General features: G+C 37.6%; 2 protein-coding genes across 2 annotated transcripts in view; one reads left to right on the plus strand and one right to left on the minus strand.

The window, feature by feature from the left end:
• LOC129732652 (6-phosphofructo-2-kinase/fructose-2,6-bisphosphatase 1-like) overlaps positions 1-21,127 on the plus strand; it is a 154,127-nt gene that overhangs the window by 8,340 nt on the left and 124,660 nt on the right. The window lies entirely within an intron of this gene.
• LOC129732651 (alpha-N-acetylgalactosaminidase) overlaps positions 1,501-21,127 on the minus strand; it is a 104,020-nt gene continuing 84,393 nt past the window's right edge. Inside the window, exons 4-8 of the mRNA XM_055693704.1 lie at positions 19,384-19,828; positions 19,158-19,319; positions 18,885-19,082; positions 3,925-4,089; positions 1,501-3,864 (exon numbers count right to left, since the gene is read on the minus strand). Of these exons, the coding sequence (XP_055549679.1) occupies positions 3,706-3,864; positions 3,925-4,089; positions 18,885-19,082; positions 19,158-19,319; positions 19,384-19,828 (1,129 nt within the window). The 3' untranslated portion in view covers positions 1,501-3,705. The remainder of the gene's footprint in view (positions 3,865-3,924; positions 4,090-18,884; positions 19,083-19,157; positions 19,320-19,383; positions 19,829-21,127) is intronic.

Consider the following 21,127-nt stretch of genomic DNA (forward strand, 5'->3'; position numbering starts at 1 on the left):
ACGCTGCCAAATCACGGTTTGATGTTCCGGAAGACATAAGGAAGAGTAGAGTGGACAGATTCCCAAAAAAATACTTGCTCTAGCAGGCAACATGCTAATACGGTAAATTGAGTAAACCGTACATCACAACGGATATCATCAACAATGACATTCACCGCACCAAGTGCTTCCAGAAGCGTCTGTTGCCCTTCCTGCGGTACCACGGGGGCGAGACATTATTTTGGCCGGATCTGACACCATGTCATTACGCGCGATCGACGTTGGATTGGTACAATAATTTGGTTTTTGTATAAAAAACCGCCAACCCCCCAAATTCACCAGAGGTCCGGTGAAAAGACTTTGGGCCACAATGAAGGTCAAAGTTCGAAAATTGTCCAAGGTGTTTAAGAACGAGTTGGAGTTGAAGAAAGAATGGATGAAAGTGACCAAAAAGTTCGGCTCCACCATTACACTAAATGTAATGGGGTGGTCTTAAGGGAAAGGTGCGAGCGATGGAGAGGAAATTGCATGAAGTAATTATGCCGAAACATAATCCATATGTATTAGTTCTTTCCCTGAGAGTTTCAAGAAAATCCGACTTAACATAAATTTTTGGCGAACACTTTTGTCTGGTGCGTTTTTTTTTTCGAGTAAAGTAGTGAATTCTAAAATTTTTGCAAAAGTAATAACTTTCTTCTAACGAATCCCATGAAACAGTGAAGTTCAATCGGCAAACATAAATCAGGTCGAAATACCCTAAAAGGGTCTTCGTATCGCAAGCAATCCGTAGCTAAGGAAGGACACTTTTGTAACTTCAAGAACCATAAACCAGGAAATTTATCAAAAGAACTGCATGAAAGGTGTTGTTGTGCTGCAAAAAATGAGCGCACCGATTGCGGCCACCAGAGTTGTACTTTGTTCGACAGTAAATTACTTCCACGCAATTTATTATTCTTGATAGGCGTTCACTAGTCGCCGGTAAGTCCAATGCAACTGAAACTCGCTCGATCTAGTTTAAAATTACCCATGATTGTTACACGTATCAAGTCGTTCGAAGTAATCAACGCAATCAGAATTCAGGTTAACTAAGTAGTTCAGCTTGTTGGACTATAATTTTGATGTGTTTTGTTTCAGTTGGAAAATAACACCTCAACTGATTTTTTGTTAAAACAATTCGACCTACTTATTGAATAGGTTGAATAGGTTCAACCAATTTGTTAAATGACAAAATCAATCAATAAGCTAAGCCAGCTTACGCTTAATTTTAGCTCGCTGAAAAAATTGAAACACATCGCTTTACGGCTGGTACACGTGATGTTTTTATTTACAGCTTAATTGCACCTTGTATACACTTGACAAGGGGATTCCGTAACGTGAATAAAGGACTGAGTTTATTCGCGTTTCCAATGAATTAGAGATTACGATTGTTGATCGATCTTGAACTTTGACAATGAATTCCGTTCAGTTCCAACGATAACCTCTAATTGAGCGTTGTTTTTCTAAAGTTCTTTGATTTGAATGTAGTGATTTTCATACGTTTATTCAAAACTAATTTATTATCGCATCCGAAGTCCACATAAACTGTCTTTGCTTGAAAGAACCAATGCTGTCGCGTGTCAGTGGTGTAGCTGAGAGACAATTGTAGAGAGTTTAATTGGATCAATCAGTTTGATTGAGTTAACGAGGTTGTTATCAAAGTTTCCCCGAAGCTGCTTTAATATATAAGCAAATACAACCGCACGAATGTTTGGAACCAATATAGGCGTTCTCATTTTATGAGTTGATGGTAATCAAGTGCAAATTTAGAGCCATTGCAATATTTATATTGTTGATTGGTGCCGAGCATTTTTTTCGAAACAAATTAGTTTAGGAATCGATGAACCGATTTTATTACGCTAGTGCTTGATATTTGTGCAAATATGCGATGAACAACACTTCTTGGACTTATTTCTGAATTTTAGCATTGCGATTATTCATATCGCAGTGATGTACGAATTTTTATGGTGTATATCTCCGTTTAGTATTCAAATTGAATTCAATTGGTTTGTTTCGTCTGAGGATTGAGTCCCGTCAAGAAAAAAACGAGTCCAGAGACAACCTAATGGTACAACGTAGCCGGTGTCTGTGATTGCGGTGTTTGTCTGACCCTCTAATTTGTTGATGGTATCAAAATACATACTTGAAGCTGATGAAAAACTGGCTTTGATGAAACACTTCTGGTGCATGAATTTAAAAGGGGGTATTAAGCATTGGGAATGATGGTATCAGACAAACACCATTAAAACTGTTTGAATAATTTTGTTATAGATTTAAACATCCACTGCTGTTAATAATTCAACTCGAAAAAAATGGCACTGGGTTGGTTTGGTTGCAGTCTAACTAAGTGTGTGTTCTAAACCGTTTTAATAAAATAAACTTCGCATGAGAAAGGCCCGATCACACCACTAGGTGGAATAATTCGTGTTTTTTTTTAATCTAACGAAGGCCTATTGTTGGAAATCCTCAACAGATCCCTAGCTTAGACAATTATTTATGCCGCGATGCACCGAACTAAGTTTTTTTCAATTTGGGCTTGAGCTCACGTACAGGTGTCTTATCTAGAGGCCTGCCTGTAAAATTTGCAAAAATGTAAGTCTCGAGGATAAGGCGATTTCACACTGCCGATCGATTATAAAAGTCACGTTTTATTCTCGCTTTATTTCTTTAATTAATTGCATATCGCTTACGATCTAGGTAAAAATAAATTACATATTCAGGCATACCTTCATTGAATATACGACACATCGGAGGTCGTTATGTTTTGTTCGCTTACGAAGTGCTTGTTTTTGGTAGCTATTCTACGGTTTGATATCAAACCCCGTTAGCAGTAAGTGCCGGGTGAATTATTGACATTCGTCATCCAATGCAGCACACTATTTGGCAGTGCAGTGTGGATTGGATAGCGATGGAATTAGTCAAGTTTTCTAACTTTCAGGTTGTATCGGTGTGCTGATATGCCTGGGATCTGTATAGAATGTCTAAATCACTAAAAACATTCGCCTACTACACGCGGCTAACAAATATTGGCCAAAGGATTGAATATTTATTTTTGAAATTGTAATGCGTCACCTGATGTGCAGGCTGACATTTACTAGCCGATCATAACGTAGCTTAGTGCTTTGTATAATAAATATCACCATGTTGATGAATTCCTTACGAATCACTTGCCTTGGATATGCTACAGATCTATCCGCCACTCTAACTATTATACTTGAATAAGAAAAACCTCCCGCGAGTCATGGTTGTTTTGTTTTCAAACACGTACTTTATAAACTATTCAGTGGTTTTTGGTTTAACCAAGTGACACAGGTTCATATGGAATTCATTGCATTCTGGCGGCGCTGGCACATCTCAATTTATACGGTTGCATGGGCCCAATCCTGCTTCAACTATGATTGTTATTTTCCTTTACACGGGAACGGATGATTCGCTGACCCCTAAATGAGCCGTATCTATTTGTACAATTGCTCTACATTAGACACAATTTGTATCGAGATTTGTTCCTTGTCTATTATCGCTGTCTATCTACACGGTCCTCTAGGCGCTATGTATTTAATTACGGTTGGTACCTTAAAACGCGTGGTTCTAAGCAGACTGTAAATGTGCGTCACACACACTTTGATCGGACTTAGATGCTAATTGTTGAAAACAATGGGTCATTTCAGTGGCTGGCTTGCTGGCTTCGGCTTAGTTGGGGTAGCGGTAAAAGATAGGATTGTAGGGTCTCTTGGAGAAGCGTTCGGGCTGAACATCGGCTCGGAGGATGACCACTCCCGATGGGTTCACCTTGACCTTGATTTTGGTTTGCGGGCTGAGTATTCCGTAGTCGACTTCTTCATACAAATCCTGTGGAAGAAAATGGATGACTTGCTTGGCTTACACGTTATTGACGTTTGTGTTACGCACCTCAACTCTGTAACCGGTGGGCGAAATCAGTCCCAGTTCACGCAGAGTAACCGCTACATCCGATGGAGTTCCGTCAGTTCGTCGGTTTACGAATGCAACAGCGTACGAGTAGAATGTTTGGTAGATTGGTGTGATGGGTCTGGACCAGATTTCGATTCCCTTGTGCTGTAAGGAAATGGATAAAAACAATTGCGTAGATTAATACAACGATTGGCTGATGAACTTAAGCATATATTGTAAAGCTAAGTGGCTAAGTCAGCCCTCTCAATTTTGCTGCGGTAGAAACATAACAGTCTGTGTAATACAAAATAATGATATTTAGAGAATGGCGTAACGAGATGTCAACAAACAGAATCAGCCGCGTTGAAAAATAAATCAGTTGATAGCTTATCAGTATGTTTATAAACGATTTATTCCGGATGGTAGAACATCCTGTACACCTTTGTTATTGATTTGGTCGGCGTGCAGCCAAACCGACCCAAGCACCAGAAACTTTATTCCGAGTAACTGGCGCTCAAATGTTGTCCATCCTGTATGTTTTCTACAAGCTGCTTCAGATCGGTCTGATCGCACGCCGACCATTTAACCATTCCATTTTAGACCCTGCAGATATGTCGGTGGATAACTTTAATTATAATATTTGAGACCTGACTAACATTTAATTTGGGTAACACTGGTCAACAGTCATTTTGGTGTAACGATCAGTCCACTGATTTCAAAAATTTCTATGAGCAAGCAAACATCAAAAATGTGCATGTATTATTTCTGGTACAAAAATGTTATCGATAATATTTTTTCACATTTCCTTTATCAAATAATGTCACTAGTTTTGGGTACACTTCGCACGAGCGATTTAAAAAATGCCCGTTTTAACAAAAAAAGTACTTGTTTTAGTCATACATCCCTGATTTTTCATATCAAAATCTACTATATAAAAATGGAATTCCGTAACGCTTGATCTTAATGATATTATTCTCTCCGTCTCTGAGGTTTACAGGAATCATCATTATTCTGAATCGTTCTAAATCAAAAAAATAAGCGGTGACATGTAGTTTTTTTTTACATTAAAATGTTCACTAATGTTCAGGAAAGACATTTGAGAAAGAATAATAGGTATCTGATAACTAAAACTTGAAATATTATTCACAAAACTACGTAAAACATGCACAATTATGACTTTTTGTGCTGAATTCGCATCCAAATCAAAATTTATAGCGATGACATATGTTTTTTTTTAAATTAAAATGTTCGTTGATGTTCAGAAAAGACATTTGAGGAAAAATAATTAGTATTTGATCACTAAACCTTGCGATTTTTTTCACAAAACAACGTAAAACATGTAAAATTATGACTTTTTGTGCTGAATTTGCCTCTAAATCAAAATTCAAAGCGATGACATATGATTTTTTTTTCATTGAAATATTTGTTAATGTTCAGGAAAGACATCTGGGAAAAAAATAGTTCGTTATCTGAACAAGTGTCTAATCATTAAACTTTGAGATATTATAAAACAAAACTACGTGAAACATGCAAAATTATGACTTTTCATACTTAATTCGTTTCCAAATCAAAATTCAAAACGAAGACATGTGATTCGTTTTCCATTAAAATGTTCGTAGATGTTTGAGAAAGACATTTGAGAAAAAATAATCAGTATCTAATTACTAAAATTCGAGCTATTGATCACAAAACTACATGAAACATGCAAAATCGTGACTTTACAAACTGAATTTGCCTCTAAATCAAAACCCGAAGCTGTGATCTGTGATTTTTTCTATAATAAAATGTTCGTTGATGTTTAAGAAAGATATTTGAGGGAAAATTAATAGGTATCTGATTATTTAAAATTTAAATATTTTTCACAAAACCACATGAAAAATGCAAAACCATGATTTTTTAGGCTCAATTTGTCTCTAAATCAGAATTGCCAGCTATGATATATGATTTTTTAAATTGAAATGTTTGTTTATGTTCATGAAAGACTTTTGAGTAAAAATAACAAGATTGCTGAAAATTGAGATATTATTCACAACACTACGTAAAACATGCAAAATCATGAATATTTGGGCTCAATTTGCCTCTAAATCAAAATTCAAAGCTATGATATGTATTTGTTTTTCATTGAAATGTTTGTTAATGTTTAGGAAAGACATTTAAATAAAAAATAATAGGTATCTTATTGCTAAAAGTTGAGATGTTACTTAAAAACTACGTATGTTTGAAGATTATTTTCTGCATACAGAAAAATACATTAAAATACTCTTTTTGGAATTTATATATCTTCTACATATAATACGTGCAAAATTTTGACTTTTTGAGCATAAGCTCAATTCACCTCTAAATCAAAATTTTAAGCGATGACAGTTGTTTTTTTTTCAATAAAATGTTCATTGTTCCTTCAACATCTGCAAATATTTTATTGCAGAAAAATCCACGTTATGATTTAGTGTGAGTCGAGCAGAAAAATTACATTTCTGATTTTTTCGTAGTTTCGTGAATGGTAACATACTACGGGATTCGATTAACTTTTGCCAAAACTAGATCTTGGGACATTTGGCTGCAGGAAAAACTGCATTTCATTGGTTTAAACATCGATTAGGAGGCGACTCATGCATTATTTTTTTTTTAATTTTTACGTAGTTTTGTGGGTTAAAATATTCACTTCTTCTCAGACGTGTTCCTTCGACACCAACAAACATTTTCGTTATAAAAATTCACATGTCATCTCTTTAGATATCATTATAGAGGAGAACTAAGTATTGATGGTCATGCTCAATTCTTCTTAATTTGATTTTCGGTCAAACGATTATAACATACGGGTAACACAAATATATCTGAACTTGATAGAAATAACAAAGCCTGTAATATTTTTGATATGCCAGAATGATAAAAAGTTCAGAATTATATCGAATTCTGTTATCATACATAGGATATTTATAACAAAATTTGTTTTTAAATCAACAAAATATTGTACATTCTAGCTAATTCTGATCATCTCTGCCAAAAACCTTACAGAACTTGCTAAAAACTGTAATAATCAGTAAGTTATTTTGATATTTTAACTATTAACGAGACCAAGTTTACAACATAAGTTGAAACAAAAAGTTCGTAACAAAATATTAAGATTTGTTAAAATCCTGATATTTTTGACTGATTGGGTTTCTTTCTTCCAAAAGTTATATAAAAAGAGGTTTTACTGTTAACGATTGTCGAATATCCAGATATCACCCGAATTTGGTATATTTGGAACTGGGATGACCCCACACAATATTTTCCATAATGGCGAACTCTGGTTTCAGGAAAATAACCTAAAGCGGTATTTGGCCAACCATTTCAATGCTTCCGAAAGTGGAACTCCTTACGGTTTGATATACGAAATGGCGACTTCCAGTTTCTGTAAAACAGCTCAAAATCACAAAATGCAATCCAATATGGGTATTTCCGTTCTGTGCGTTCTCAGAATATTGAAGTACTTAAAGTGATGATGGACGTATAGGATGTGAAATATTTTTGAAGTGAGTTGTGCTAATACTGCAATGAATTGAAAAAAAATATTCTTCATTTTGAAGCCTTTGATCCCGAGCATCGCCGGGAACGTTCAACTAGTCTTGGAATAATCAGACACTTGAACTGTGTTAATAAATATACAGGGTGCGCCATAATTATTGCAACCAGAAACAGATGGCCGTTAACCATGTTTTTGGCAAATAAAAGAAAACTTGAAATAAAAAAAAATATTGAGTGGAAATAATTTAAATAAAACAACAACTCATTCAATGTATCCTCTTTTAGCTCTTATGACAGCTCGGAGACGCTTAGGCTAATGACATACTGAGGCGTCAAATGAAGCGGAGCAAAAAGCGTCGCAAAAGCGTCTGAGCTACTTCTTCGAACGTCTATATGAAACGCTCAAACCGGTCATACTGGTGCGGCTAAGACGCGTCGGTAGAGGCGGCAAAACAGAACGAGTAGTGTTTTGACGCGCGTATACGTACGCGGTAATACCATATTCAGACTAAATCTTTAATCGCCAGATGCTTTATATTTGCTTTGTTTTGGTTTGGTAATTAAAAAAACCTAAATTAATCCACCTAGCGGTCAGACTCAACCTTTCTCATTCAAACTTATTATTTGTAAAAATAGATTTACATGAATGCTTAAATCCAATAAAGGTATATTCACTCTTTGGATTCTAAAATATTGATGTTGTAATTAAAAACCTAAATCAATCCACCTAGCGGTCAGACCCAGTCTTTTTCATTCAAATTTATTATTTGTAAAAATAGATTTACATGAACGCTTCAATACAATAAATGTATATTCATTCTTAAGGTTCTTAAAAGTTGATGTTGTAATCTATACATATAAAAATGCAGTCCGATCTGTCTGTCTGTCTGATCCATATAGGCTCGAAAACTACCGAACCGATCGACGTGAAAATTTGTATGTAGAGGTTTATGATTCCGATAAAGGTTCCTATGATAGTTTGAGACCCCTCATTCTTCTGGAAGGGAGGGGTCCCATACAAATGAAACACAAATTTCTGCACATCTCGAGAACTAATCAACTAACTGGAACCAAATTTGGCAGGTGAATATTTTTAGAGGAACAAATATGTGCATAATGGTTTGAAACCCCTCCCTTTTCTATGAGGAAGGGGTCCCATACAAATGAAACACAAATTTCACACAGCTCAAGAACTAATCAAGAAAATACAACCAAATTTGGTATGAGAATGTTTTTAGAGGTAACAGATATGTCCATAATGGTTCGACTCCCCTCCTTCTTCTGGAAGCACATGTTTCTGCACAAATTTCTGCACATCTCGCGAACCAATCAACTAAATGGAACCATATTTGGTATTTGAAAGTTTTTAGTGGTAACAAATATGTTCCATAATCGACCTCAGGCAGCATTTTTGATTATAAGATGGCAACATCCGGTTTCTGGAGAACAGCCAAAAATGGGCGATTTCCACCCAACATAATAATATCCGGATCTAGCATGATACACAAGAGCTCAAATCGACCACAGATACCATTTTGAATTCTAAGATGGCGACTTCCGGTTCCTGGAAAACATCCTAAAATGACCAAATACCACCCAATATTAGTTTCTCCGGAGCCAGAATGTTGCAAGCTGAAAATTGACTTCAGACACCATTATGAATTGTAGGATGGCAATTTCTGGTTTCTGGAAAACAGCCAAAAATGGCCGATTTCCGCCTAACATGAGTATATCCGGAACTAGAATGATACACAGCAACTGAAATCGACCACAGACCCCATTTTGGATTCTAGGTTGACGACTTTCGGTTCCTGGGAAACAGCCGAAAATGATCGAATAACACCCTATATGGGTGCTTCTTCAACCAGAATGACACTCAAAGGCCAGAAATTATCTTAAATACCATTTTTAAATCCAAGACGGTGACTTCCGTTTTGTTAAAAACAGCCTAAAATAACCAATCAGGCACCATTTTGAATTACTTAATGGCAACTTTTAGGAAACAGTCGAAAATGACCGAATAATACTCAATATGGATATCGAGATGATGCATAGAAACCAAACATTGACCCTGGACACCACTTTGAATTTAACCCGTAAAGACCCGGGACGGAAGTTGTTTTTTGAAAATGCTCGTTCTCAGCACTGGAACGGCCGATTTGGGAAAACTTGGAATTTTATTCAAGGGGAATAGTTGCTCTAAGTTTTGGTAAAGGTACCACTCCCCGCTTTCGTGAGATGCAAATATGTCTGTGTTTTTTTCTAATTTTTCAAACAAATTGAGTAAACACTGGAAATTTTCATACGTATCAATTGCTCCATGTATCAAATCATGTCAGGTGGATGAAATATGGTATGTAAGAGTGAATTTTGGAGTTTCCAAATTACGTATTTTTAGAAAAATTCAAATTAGAAAAAAAACAGACATTTTGCATCTCACGAAAGCGGGAAGGGTCCAGAGGGGTGGCACCTTTACCAAAACTTAGAGCAACTATTCCCCTTGAACAAAATTCCAAGTTTTCCCAAATCGGCCGTTCCAGTGCTGAGAACGAGCATTTTCAAAAAACAAGTTCCGTCCCGGGTCTTTACGGGTTAAAGACGACCACTTTTAGTTTCTGGAAAACAACCAAAATAACTAAATACCTCCCAAAATAAGTATTTCCGGTGCCAGATTGATGCCAAATCTGCTGAAAATGACCGAATACCACCCAATATGAATATATTCAGAATTAAGGCGATGTACGGAAGCCAAAAGTCAAGGATGTTGTCATTTCGATAAAACCAATCATTTCAAAAGATTTGTTATTTGACTTTGATCGTCGTGCATTTGCAGACTTTAAACACGTCGCAAGGAATCAATGAATTTGGAACGTTCAAATAGTACGACACCACATTTAAATTATGATGAGGCTACATATATCGATCAAAGTGAGTATAGTTTCAAATAGTCTTTGAATTTCTTTTCTTTCCATAACTTTTGAGCCACATATCAAATTGTTATGAAGTTTGTTATTTGTAAGTTTGAGAGATGACTCGTTCGTATGACACTAGTTATGTTCAAATAAGTCATGTAATCTTTGAGATAATAGACTTTCGTTGTTTTATTAACAATTTGATACATAACGGTTGCTTAAGTTCGATTATAATCAAATGAAATGGAAACGTATAGGGCAGCCAAAGTTTGAAATCACGTGTTCAATCATAATTCATCAGTTAACGCTTAACTAGTCCGCTTACCACAAAAGATCAAAACAATGGTCGCAGTGGTCCAAATCTTACAAAAAAAAAAAAAAAAAACTAGTCCGCTCATCTCATAATAATATTGATCAATTCGGTTGTGTAGTTTCTGAGATAATGAAGTTTCGTGATTTTCACATTTCGGTACATTACAGACGAAGTAACAGTTCGATTACAGTAAAATTCAATAGGGTGTTATGAGGCAGCTAGACTTATCAATTGACACTAATTTTGTGGAAATCGGGTCAGCCATCTCTGAGAAAAGTGAGTGAGTCTAAGTAGTCTTCGGAATATGTTCCTTTTCATAGCTGGATTTCACATTTTTAAACATAACAGTCAAAGCAATAGTCCGATTGCGAAACAAATCAATAGGGTCTTATGGGGCACCTAGACCTTCCATTTGACACTAATTTTATGAAAATCGGTCCAGTCATCTCTGAGAAACATGAGTGAGATTAAACAGTCGTCAGAACACGTTTCTTTTCGTAACTTTTGAACCACAAGTTCAATCGTTATAAAATTCGAAAGTTAAGGGTTTTTCAGGTAGCCCGTTCATTTGAAACCAATTTTGTTCAAATCAGTTGTGTGGTTTTAGAGATAATGATGTTTCATGATTTTTACATTTCGATTCATAACCTCTAAACTAAAAATCCGATTACAATAAAATTTGATAGGGTCTTATGGAACAACAAGACCTTTCATTTGCAATTAATTTCATGAAAATCGGTCCAGCCATCTCTGAGAAAAGTGAGTGAGAATAAAAAACTGCACATACACACACACACATACACACACACACACATACACACACACACACATACAGAAAATGTTCAGCTCGTCGAGCTGAGTCGAGTGATATATGCCATTCGGCCCTTTGGAGCACTTTTATATCTTCGGTTTTGCAAGTGATTGCTATACCTTTCTAGGAGAAAGGCAAAAAGCAAATAAAATACATTTTCGTTTAGAAAATTAGAAAAAGTTTAGAAAATGTTAGTGCAATAATACCATGTCCAGACTAAACCTGATATCGCCAGGTGCTTAATATTTGCTTTATTTTGGTCTTAAGTTTTAAAAATAATAAGGATAGGAAATACTATCGGGAAAATTTTTTAGGTCGTCGGGAAAATAACACTGGTATTTTTGATTGATATTGTTGGATTTCGATTCGAATGGCCAGGAATCTAGCATGCTGAACTTCTTTGGTCGCGAAAATGCAAGCCGCTGAGTAACTAGCTGTGCTCACATGGGTTATTCAAATCCTAACAGATATATAATATAAACTAGTTGAACGTTGCTCGGGGTCAACGGGATAAACAATTTGGAATAATTTCTTATTTTTTTGCTACGTCTGTAGCGCAACTCACTTCAGAAATATTATTTCATTTCATGAAAAAATCTCTATTTTTACTAAAATGTAATTTACCGTGCTTGAAGAAGCAAAAAATCTTCATTGGACGAATTCCTTTTTCCTTCAAACAAAACCGCTACTGGAATCTAGGAATATGACAACACAACGCTTTTGCGACGCTCGCTCCAGTATGTCATAGTAAGTTTCACCCAACGCTTCTGTTTATTCCGCTTCTCATACGCTCAACGCTTTACTTCATTTTACGCCTCAGTATGTCATTGGCCTTAGGATAAGACTCGACGGCGGACCTTACGTCATTTTGAGGAATTTCCTTCCAGTTATTTGAGCAAAGACTTCTTCAACTCGTCCAAACTTATGAGTTTTCGTGAGCAGGTCTTTGCTTCTTACATCCCCCAAAATCAAGAAGTCCATCACGTTGAGATCTGGCGCGGCCGCTCATCCTTGGTGATGATAGAGAGAAAGTTAGATTTGCACCCGTCTTGAACGGTCTTCTTTGTGTGAGCCGGGGCACCGTCTTGCATGGAGGTCCAGTTTTAATTTTCATTCGTTTTCTGTGCCCAATAAATATCGACCCGCAAACCGACTTGTTTGACATTTTTGTTGCAATAATTATGGCGCACCATGTTACTCTTTACTTGTTCAAGGTCAAATATACCCGAGCCCGGTTGGTTTTGTGTTTGTTAAACTCAGGGTCGGATTTAGGATTGTGAAGGCCCGGGGCCAAGAAACTTGTCTGGGCCCCTTCTCAAAATTTCAATAACAAAACATAGGTAGGTTATAGAAGGTTTGTGTTAATTTTATTTATATTTTTTTTGTTTTACAAATATTTTGTGTTTTTAATTTGTTGTGTTAAGTCGTGAAGAGTGAATTTTTCTGGGCTCTCCCGAAGTGTGGGAACCTAGGGCCATGACCCCTTGAGATTCGAATGTGCATTAGGTACCATCCATTAATGATGTCATGCAAAATTCGGAAAAAAATAACTCTTCCCTCCCCCTTGTCACAAACTGTCACAACTTCCTTGACCCCCCACTTAATTACGTCACGTTTTTTATACCCCTTCCCCTTCTTTGGTTGTAATTGACTGAAAATTGAAATTTTTTGACGTAGGACTACGTCTGTTTTCTATACTAGATCACATTTTGTGAAATTGAAAATGAAACTGGCAAATGTTGCGTCAGATTCCAAACGATTATAGCAAGCGAACGACTTAATGCATCTTAGTCATTTGTATGTCGGTGGATAGATAAAATGTGTAACAATTGTTTGATATAAGGTTTAACATTGTTGCTTTACTGATTAATAGTGATTAAAGGTGAAAAGTTCCAAGGTAAAGCTTTCACATACATTTCCCTCGCTATTGGCTTGCTTCTCGAGCATGGATAACAATAACATGGACGGAATAAATTCCACTGCCTACATATTTTGACTCAACAAAGTGTTTTGTTCCGTTTGTCTTTCTCGAAACTGCGTGGCCACGCCCTAATGGCAAAAATCTACGCTGAAATCGATACAAAAGACTGCGTGTAAAATATTCAGCTTCAGTCTAGTTTGTCACACAATAGCGAGTGAAGTATAGCTGTTAGAGGTACGCGACATTGAGAAATGAGAGCTGCATACAAGTCATCTTCCAGGCACTGCGGAACATGTTACCTTTATTTTGCATACGGCAGCAACAGTTACCATCGTACGCTGCAGAATATTTAGCTTTATTTATTCGTTTTTTAGTTGAAATGTGACGTCACACTCAAGCTAGCTCTCCCTCCCTCCACAAAATGTCACAATAATCGAAACCGGCGGCTGAAGCGCATCAAGAGTCAGAAAAGGATTATGGAAATGTTGCTTCAAGTGAAACAATGTGATTGCTTTCGTCGTTTTAAAGACGGTAATTTAGATGTTAACAAATGTCCGCGTGTAGAAAGGCGAGAAGCCTTCGAAGGTGCTAAATTGGAGGAGTTATGTTAAAGGATAGGATCCATGCCAAACGCAGGAACAGCTTGCTTCGGTATAAGGAGTTTTTTTTCTGTATGGACTTACTGCGACCAGAATCGTTGATCTATTGTGAGATATTGCCCAGGTGGCTGCTGTATCCGACATTTCTATTATTGGCAATACCGCTAATGAGAAGTGGCATGCTTATTATTTATCCGTGCTTGTGTGTTATATGATTTTATGTTTACTGCTCTACTATACCAAACCTCGTTCCTCCGCAAAATATCGTTGGTTATAATTCTCTGGAGAAGTTTCTTTGTGCGTCCTTCTGCCTAGTTTAATGGTAAGAGGGACTTATTTCGTTAAGAGAATGACACCGCAAGGTACTGCGTAGAATTCAGTGTGAAGGGAGGGTAATCGGAGAGCCTGAGAATAAACCCATGCTTAGTCCTGCAGTAATCTTGCGACTACGCAGCTTGCGGAGAAGTTACCCGGCAAGCCAATTCGAAGCATGCGATTCAAAGACAAGGAAAATAATTGAAACAACGCTCAGTGCAACGTTCCATAGACAAAAATCAGAAAAGTTGATTTCTTATTGAACCAATTCTATATGCTGATATGTTTTATACATGTTTGAGACGTACTGTAATGATATTATTAACCTCGTAAGTTCACCCATACGATTATGAAACGCATCTACTGTGAAGTGGTTTCAACTATTTAAAATCCCTTATTTTTATCCCTTATTTTTATGTACAACACGTAATTTATGTGTAAAACACATGCAAGATTCCTGGATTAATGATGTCTAAATGTTTTGCATCAGTAAACCGTATATAAACATATTTAAAAGGGTATTCAATAAAAATAATAATAAAAACTAATTGTGATGGCGTTCAGGTCACTTCTTCATCGCCTATTAATTATTTGAATATGCTTTTCAAGCCTTTTATCTCGTAATGGATAATATTCTTGTAAAATTATATATTATATAAACATATTTAAAAGGGTATTCAATAAAAATAATAATAAAAACTAATTGTGATGGCGTTCAGGTCACTTCTTCATCGCCTATTAATTATTTGAATATGCTTTTCAAGCCTCTTATCTCGTAATGGATAATATTCTTGTAAAATTATCATTTTATGCCTATGTACTAAAAATAGCGTTTGAGACATTTTTGCGATTGCGTATTTGACATTCGTCAATTATGCAAATAGTAGCACTCATCAGTACTAAACATTTTTCGTGTCACATCAATTGAAAAAAAAACCTAGAATGGCTGTTTTGATTTTTGTCCCGCGTTCCCATACATTCAACGCACTGTGCATAGTATCGTGATTGGTTCCGTTGATTTATAGACGGTAATTTCGATGTTGTCGAATTTCGAATATCCGCATAACGGGAGGCTAAAAACCTTCGGAGACACTGAATTGGAGGAATTACTCGATAAGAATCCATGATAAACGCAGGAACAGCTTGCTTCGGTATCAGAAGTTATCCGGCAAGTCAATTCCAAGCATGCATCCAAAAACAAAAAAGTTGAGTTTCTTATGACTTGAAGCCAAGGGGTGTTGAGTGTCGTTTTACGCCTGTCAACAAGAGCTACAGCGGCAACAAAGGAAGGGTTAGCTTCATTTCATGCATTCATTACAGCAACCCAAACAAAAGAAAGTTATGGGGACTGCCGGAATTAGACTATAATCCATGCGATTAAGCCGATCACTGCACGGATAATAGCCACCAGGCTTGTCATTTATCCTCAGAGAATCACTAGCGTGTAGTAGGATATCATTCACTGCGAAAACAACTGCTCTCACACTGGTAGGCAAAGCGATGCACTTGCTTGAAGAGAGCAGCAAATTATGTGTATCTGAATAGCTTGCAAAAAACACCGCGATGGAATCTGAAATATCTCTCCAGAGAGATAATAAACTGGTGTGAGCTTTCTCACACGAAAGGACATTACGCATAATAACTACACAACAGAGTTCACTGTAGTGCTTTTACTGTGTGTCTCTTACGCATATATCAAATGAAGGAAGCATCTAGATAGGCAAATAGATTGCCTTGTTTGCTCTGCATCTTGAAACTGAATCTGTCCCTTGTCACGCGTGTTTGCTTTTCAAATGCTGTCGAATTTATCTTAGCAGTGTAAGTGGGAAAAACGGTTCACTACAGTGAGCGGATCAAAGCAGTTCTGCTCCTTAAGGTGAAACCTCATTGAATCCAAAAAATGGCCGACTTCGAGTCACCACTTCGAATTTCCAAAAGCACAAGACTCGGAAATACTCATTGCGTTCCCTATTCTTCCCTATTCTATTTTATGTTTGCTTCACCACAGCAAACATAAAATAGAATTTTCACAGGGAACGCATTAACTATTTCCGAGTCTTGTGCTTTCGAAAATTCGAAGTGGAGACTCGAAGTCGGCCATTTTTGGATTAAATGAGGTTTCACCTTAAGGTGAACTGCTCCTTTCCTTCTACATATTTTCTGTCGATCGGTATAGCTTATTATCAGACTTCAAAAGCGAGAGTCATGGTAAACCGTTACACCCCTTCTACCAAGCCGAAGCCGACCTTGCGAAACTGCAATAGAACTTCCAGCAACCTGCTGCCACCGGCTGTCTGCTCTCTTATGCATAACCCATCCACCAGCCGCGGCAGAAAAAAAAAAACAACATGCCACAGTCCACACACAGCTACACGGGTTTGCTAACGCCGAGTACGCGCACTTATGGACCCACTCGCGATCAAAATATTTTGTTCTTTCAAAAAACTGACTCTTCTGACCAGCTCGCCGAGCGAATTGCCTGCATCTATATAGATTCAGAAGATCAGTGAACCAGTTCTTTCGCTCTTTTCGTTACACTTTTACCATCCATAAGTGTGCGTACTCGGTGTTAGCCAAGCCTTGTGCCTGTGTGTGAGCTGTGGCAAGTAATTTTTTTTTCTTTCTGTCGCGGCTGGTGGATTGGTTATGCATAGGAGAGCAGACAGCCGGTGGCAACTGGTTGCTAGGAGTTTTCATTGTAGTTTCGCGAGCCGTTTTGCGCTTGGGGTGCAAATCTTTCACATGGCTCTCGTTGGAGGTGTCTGATCAACAAAATCAGCTATTAGCTTTTAGCTTGCAGTAAGGGGTGAGTTACAGCTCATTAAAAATGAGCAGTAAATCACTCCCTCACTTTGAACAACCAGCTCTTTAGATCAGTTCGTGAGCGGATTGCCCACCTCTACTCAGCAGTGCGCACCGCGCAGTACTTCTATACTCAAAATATTTTTCACGTTATAATCACCGGAAAAGTTATGTGAATATTTTCCACTGTCACTTTCACGTAGATTTTATGTGATTGAAATTCGAGTTCATCATGATCTGGTGATATGATTTATTCTTTGAATCTCATTCAGTCAGACATATGCATTTCTCACATTTCATCTAGAATTTACCTACCGGTAAAGTGAAAAGTGAAGTGAAGAGTTCGAGTCTTGTCTCGGGAGAGACTGTTAGTGTCAGTAGGATCGTAGCGCTAGCCCCGCAATTGTCCTGTACACTTAACGGTTGGCTGCGAAGTCTGTGTATAGTAAACAGAAGGTCAAGTTCCGAATCGGAATGTAGCACCAAGGCTTTGCTTTTTAAAGTGAAAAGCATTTGATTATTTGATAGCTTATACGTTTTATGAAGCGTATAATTTTCAAATGTGGTTTATCCAATTTTTGAGAGACAGGAAACTTCCAGATATTATGGAAATATGTTCCTCGATAAATCACACAGGCATGTAAAATCGCCAAATCATAAATGAATTAAACGATTAAAACTGACAAATTTTACAACTGTTACTGTTTGTGTTCAGGTTACTGAACACACTGAATCTGTACTGAACAACTGAACTGAATCTGTGTAAAACCTGTAAAGCCAATAAAAATTCTATTTTATTTTCAGAGAGTGAATCAGACAACAGCTTCACCATTTTGGTTTTTGTATATTTTCGCACAGAGAGTTCACGCGATACTTCTTCTATAACATTTAAATTGACATTGCCAATTTCACGTAGGTGCAACGTGATAAAACATAGTATGCATGTGATTTCACGTAGATGTTATGTTTGTCACATAAATCATGCAAAATGACAGAAAATGAATAAGTACAGGAAATTTCACGTAACAATAATATGAAAAATATTTTGAGTGATTCACCACTCTGGTTTCGTTCAGCTGTGGTGTAAGCAGCAAGTGTATTCATTTTTCTGCAAGCGGCAGAAACACAGCACAAAGCCGAATGAAAAAATGTAGGAGAAAATGCCACCCACAGCGCTCAAGAAGCGAGCGGTTAATATTCACTCTGCTCTTTCCACATATTGAGACGATTGGCAGTTCTGACTTGATTCGTGGCTAGCCTGCAAAATAACGAAAACTTTTGTCGTAGCGCTATTCGAGCTCTGCCAGAAAGATAGGGCAAAGTTGTACCTAACGATGAATGATTTATGGGTAACCATTTTTCGAAATGAAGTTGCAATTAAAAAAAACACGAAAACTAAACAGGCACGTATTTATATATTGTATATTGTTTGTTATGTTTCAAAATTTTTATATGTTTATATGTGAGTTAGCTCTCGATTAGTTCAGACGGAAACTTGTTTTATATTTAATCATAGAGTACAAAACAGATATGTTAAATCAAACAAGTTATGCTCGAGTACGGATAAATGATTGAGTTGATTTATGTCCATTTTGACTAACCATCAAGAAAGCTGGTATAATTTTCAATCGAATCGTGATGAATTGTTTAACGCAAGATAAGGAAAAAATATCACGATGTCTGTGTCCTGTAAACAGAAGGTCAATTTCCGACTGGGGAATGTAGTACCTAGGCTTCGTTTTGTCGTTTGCATAACCTACTATAGCTAAACAGTTCTTACCTTATATATCCGTCTGCCCTGAATGCCGAGTGGATCCTGATCAACAGCAATAATTTTTTTATTCTGTAGAATAGCTTTAAATTCCGGCCGGATAGTTCGCAGATCAACGGACATCATCAGTGGGGCGGCCATGATAGCCCACAGGGCCATCTGAGTCTTGGACTGTTCAAAGCTTAGCCCGAAGTTTCCAATGATAAGCTAAAAACAACAAAACAAACAAAAATATTAACCAATAGGATCGACCAGAATGTTGTATTGCAAACGAAAGTTCACCATATCCGGATCGTTCCAGTGACCCGGGCCGGCATTCGGGATGATTGCATCCTGGTTGTTGCCGTAGTAGTCAATGATGCTCTCCAGCGATGCCCACGAGTCCTGAATGTCATCGTAATTTCTCCACAAATTGCAGTGTTGAATGATGGCTGAATAATTTGGCTATAAATAGAAAATTTACATTCAGTAAAATAATAAGATTGATGTTAAACATTAGATAACTCACGTTCATCCCTGCGTAGATTTGGTACACTGGCCAACTGCACGAATACACCATCGGGCGACCGGTGGCATTTAAATTTCTTCCGAACTCCGGATAGCCATGGTCCATATCGATAGGCAGCGAGTAACATCCATCCAGTTTAACATAATCTACATCCCAGGAGGCAAACTGAGCCGCATCGTTTTCCGAGAATCCAAGAATACCTGGATATCCGGCGCAAGTGTAGTTGCCGTAATCCTCATAGATACCAAACTTGAGTCCTTTGGCATGCACGTAGTCCGCCAGGGATTTCATGCCACTCGGAAACCGCCGTCGGTCTGCAACTAGCTCCCCACGGGGTCCTCGCGACTTTTCCAACCAGCAGTCGTCTACGTTTATGTACTCGTAACCGAGAGCGGCATAGCCTTCTGTTACAACCAGGTCGCTCATAGTACGGAAGAGATTTTCGCTGTTGAAATAAAATAAATGATTTCATGAGTATGGGTTTTGTTCATACAATCTACAGAACAATGCAAATAATGAATTTGATTCAGGCGCTAAATTGAGCCCTTCACTTGTGGTTCGATACAACAAAACTGAAGTTTTTTTTCTGTGCGAAAACAGCTTGAGTTATGATTTTGATTGTACAATTCTTCTTTAAGCTTTATAAACATCCGTGTTTCTAACGATCAGCTCGAGAAGTGTGCGAACGTGATTTCCGGGATTTAACTCGGGTCCTCAAGACGTTGCGATATTGATGAGCTCATGAATAAAATAATAATCTTTGTTATGTCATTTGTAACAACATATTATTTGATGATGTCTTTTTGATAGAAGTGGAATGATCGCTCCGTATTTTCAAAAACGTTAATCTAATTCGCCGGTAACTCTTGGGATGTCGAAATACGAATACCGCTTCCAACAAGGCCCAAGAGGTCAGCTCTACAGCTTAAAGTCACGACAGCGGATGGGTCTGCAGTCAAAGCGGCGGGCGTCCTGTTGATTATATATTAGGTTGGGTAATAAATGACTACGGCACGACCGGCGACGGGGTTTTGAGCGTGATGAAGCGCGAAAATGTGACAGCAGCCTAATTGAAATCCTAATGCATACAGCGCGTACGCATATGGCAGTTTCGGTGATTGATGTACCATGTTACCAAAGTTCGTGGTTTGGAAGCGTTTAGATCGCAGTTCGCGCCGCTGACGATAGAAGCAATCATATCTGAGGTGCGGATTGATCACCCAGTCGCCATCAAGATAGTGTAGTGCACGTAGCACTTCTCTTAGATGCTACAATCACGCGCCGCGTACGAAAAGATGTGCTTGAAGTTTTCAAGTGACTCATCGGCGCGTTGTGCTTATGCCCTTTTAGATTTGATTTAGATTGTTAACAATCGCTCGCCCGTTGCTTGTCACCTTCGCGATGAAGCGGCAAAGGAAGTCGCGTTGATGGTGCGAGCGGAGTTTAGGGGTGTGACTTGAGCTTTGAAGTTAAACTTGCACCGGGAGGTTGTTTGTGGGCTGAGTAGTTGCTTACTTTTGCATTTGTGTGGCCTTCGGTCAGTTCAAGCAATTTGTACAGATTAAAAGAAGTCGCTATGATATCTTGAACTAACTGATCTGCGAACTACAGGTAAACATTTTTCGATATCTGTCATGCATTTTAGTTTCGAAGCTTCAATGCAATGATCGGAAACTAAATGAAATCAGCACGAAAATGAAAAAAAAGTTGGTTGCAATGGACGCGGAAATAAAAAAAAAGTTGA

This window comes from Wyeomyia smithii, chromosome 3, assembly GCF_029784165.1.
Source record: "Wyeomyia smithii strain HCP4-BCI-WySm-NY-G18 chromosome 3, ASM2978416v1, whole genome shotgun sequence".
NCBI classification, from domain to species: domain Eukaryota; kingdom Metazoa; phylum Arthropoda; class Insecta; order Diptera; family Culicidae; genus Wyeomyia; species Wyeomyia smithii.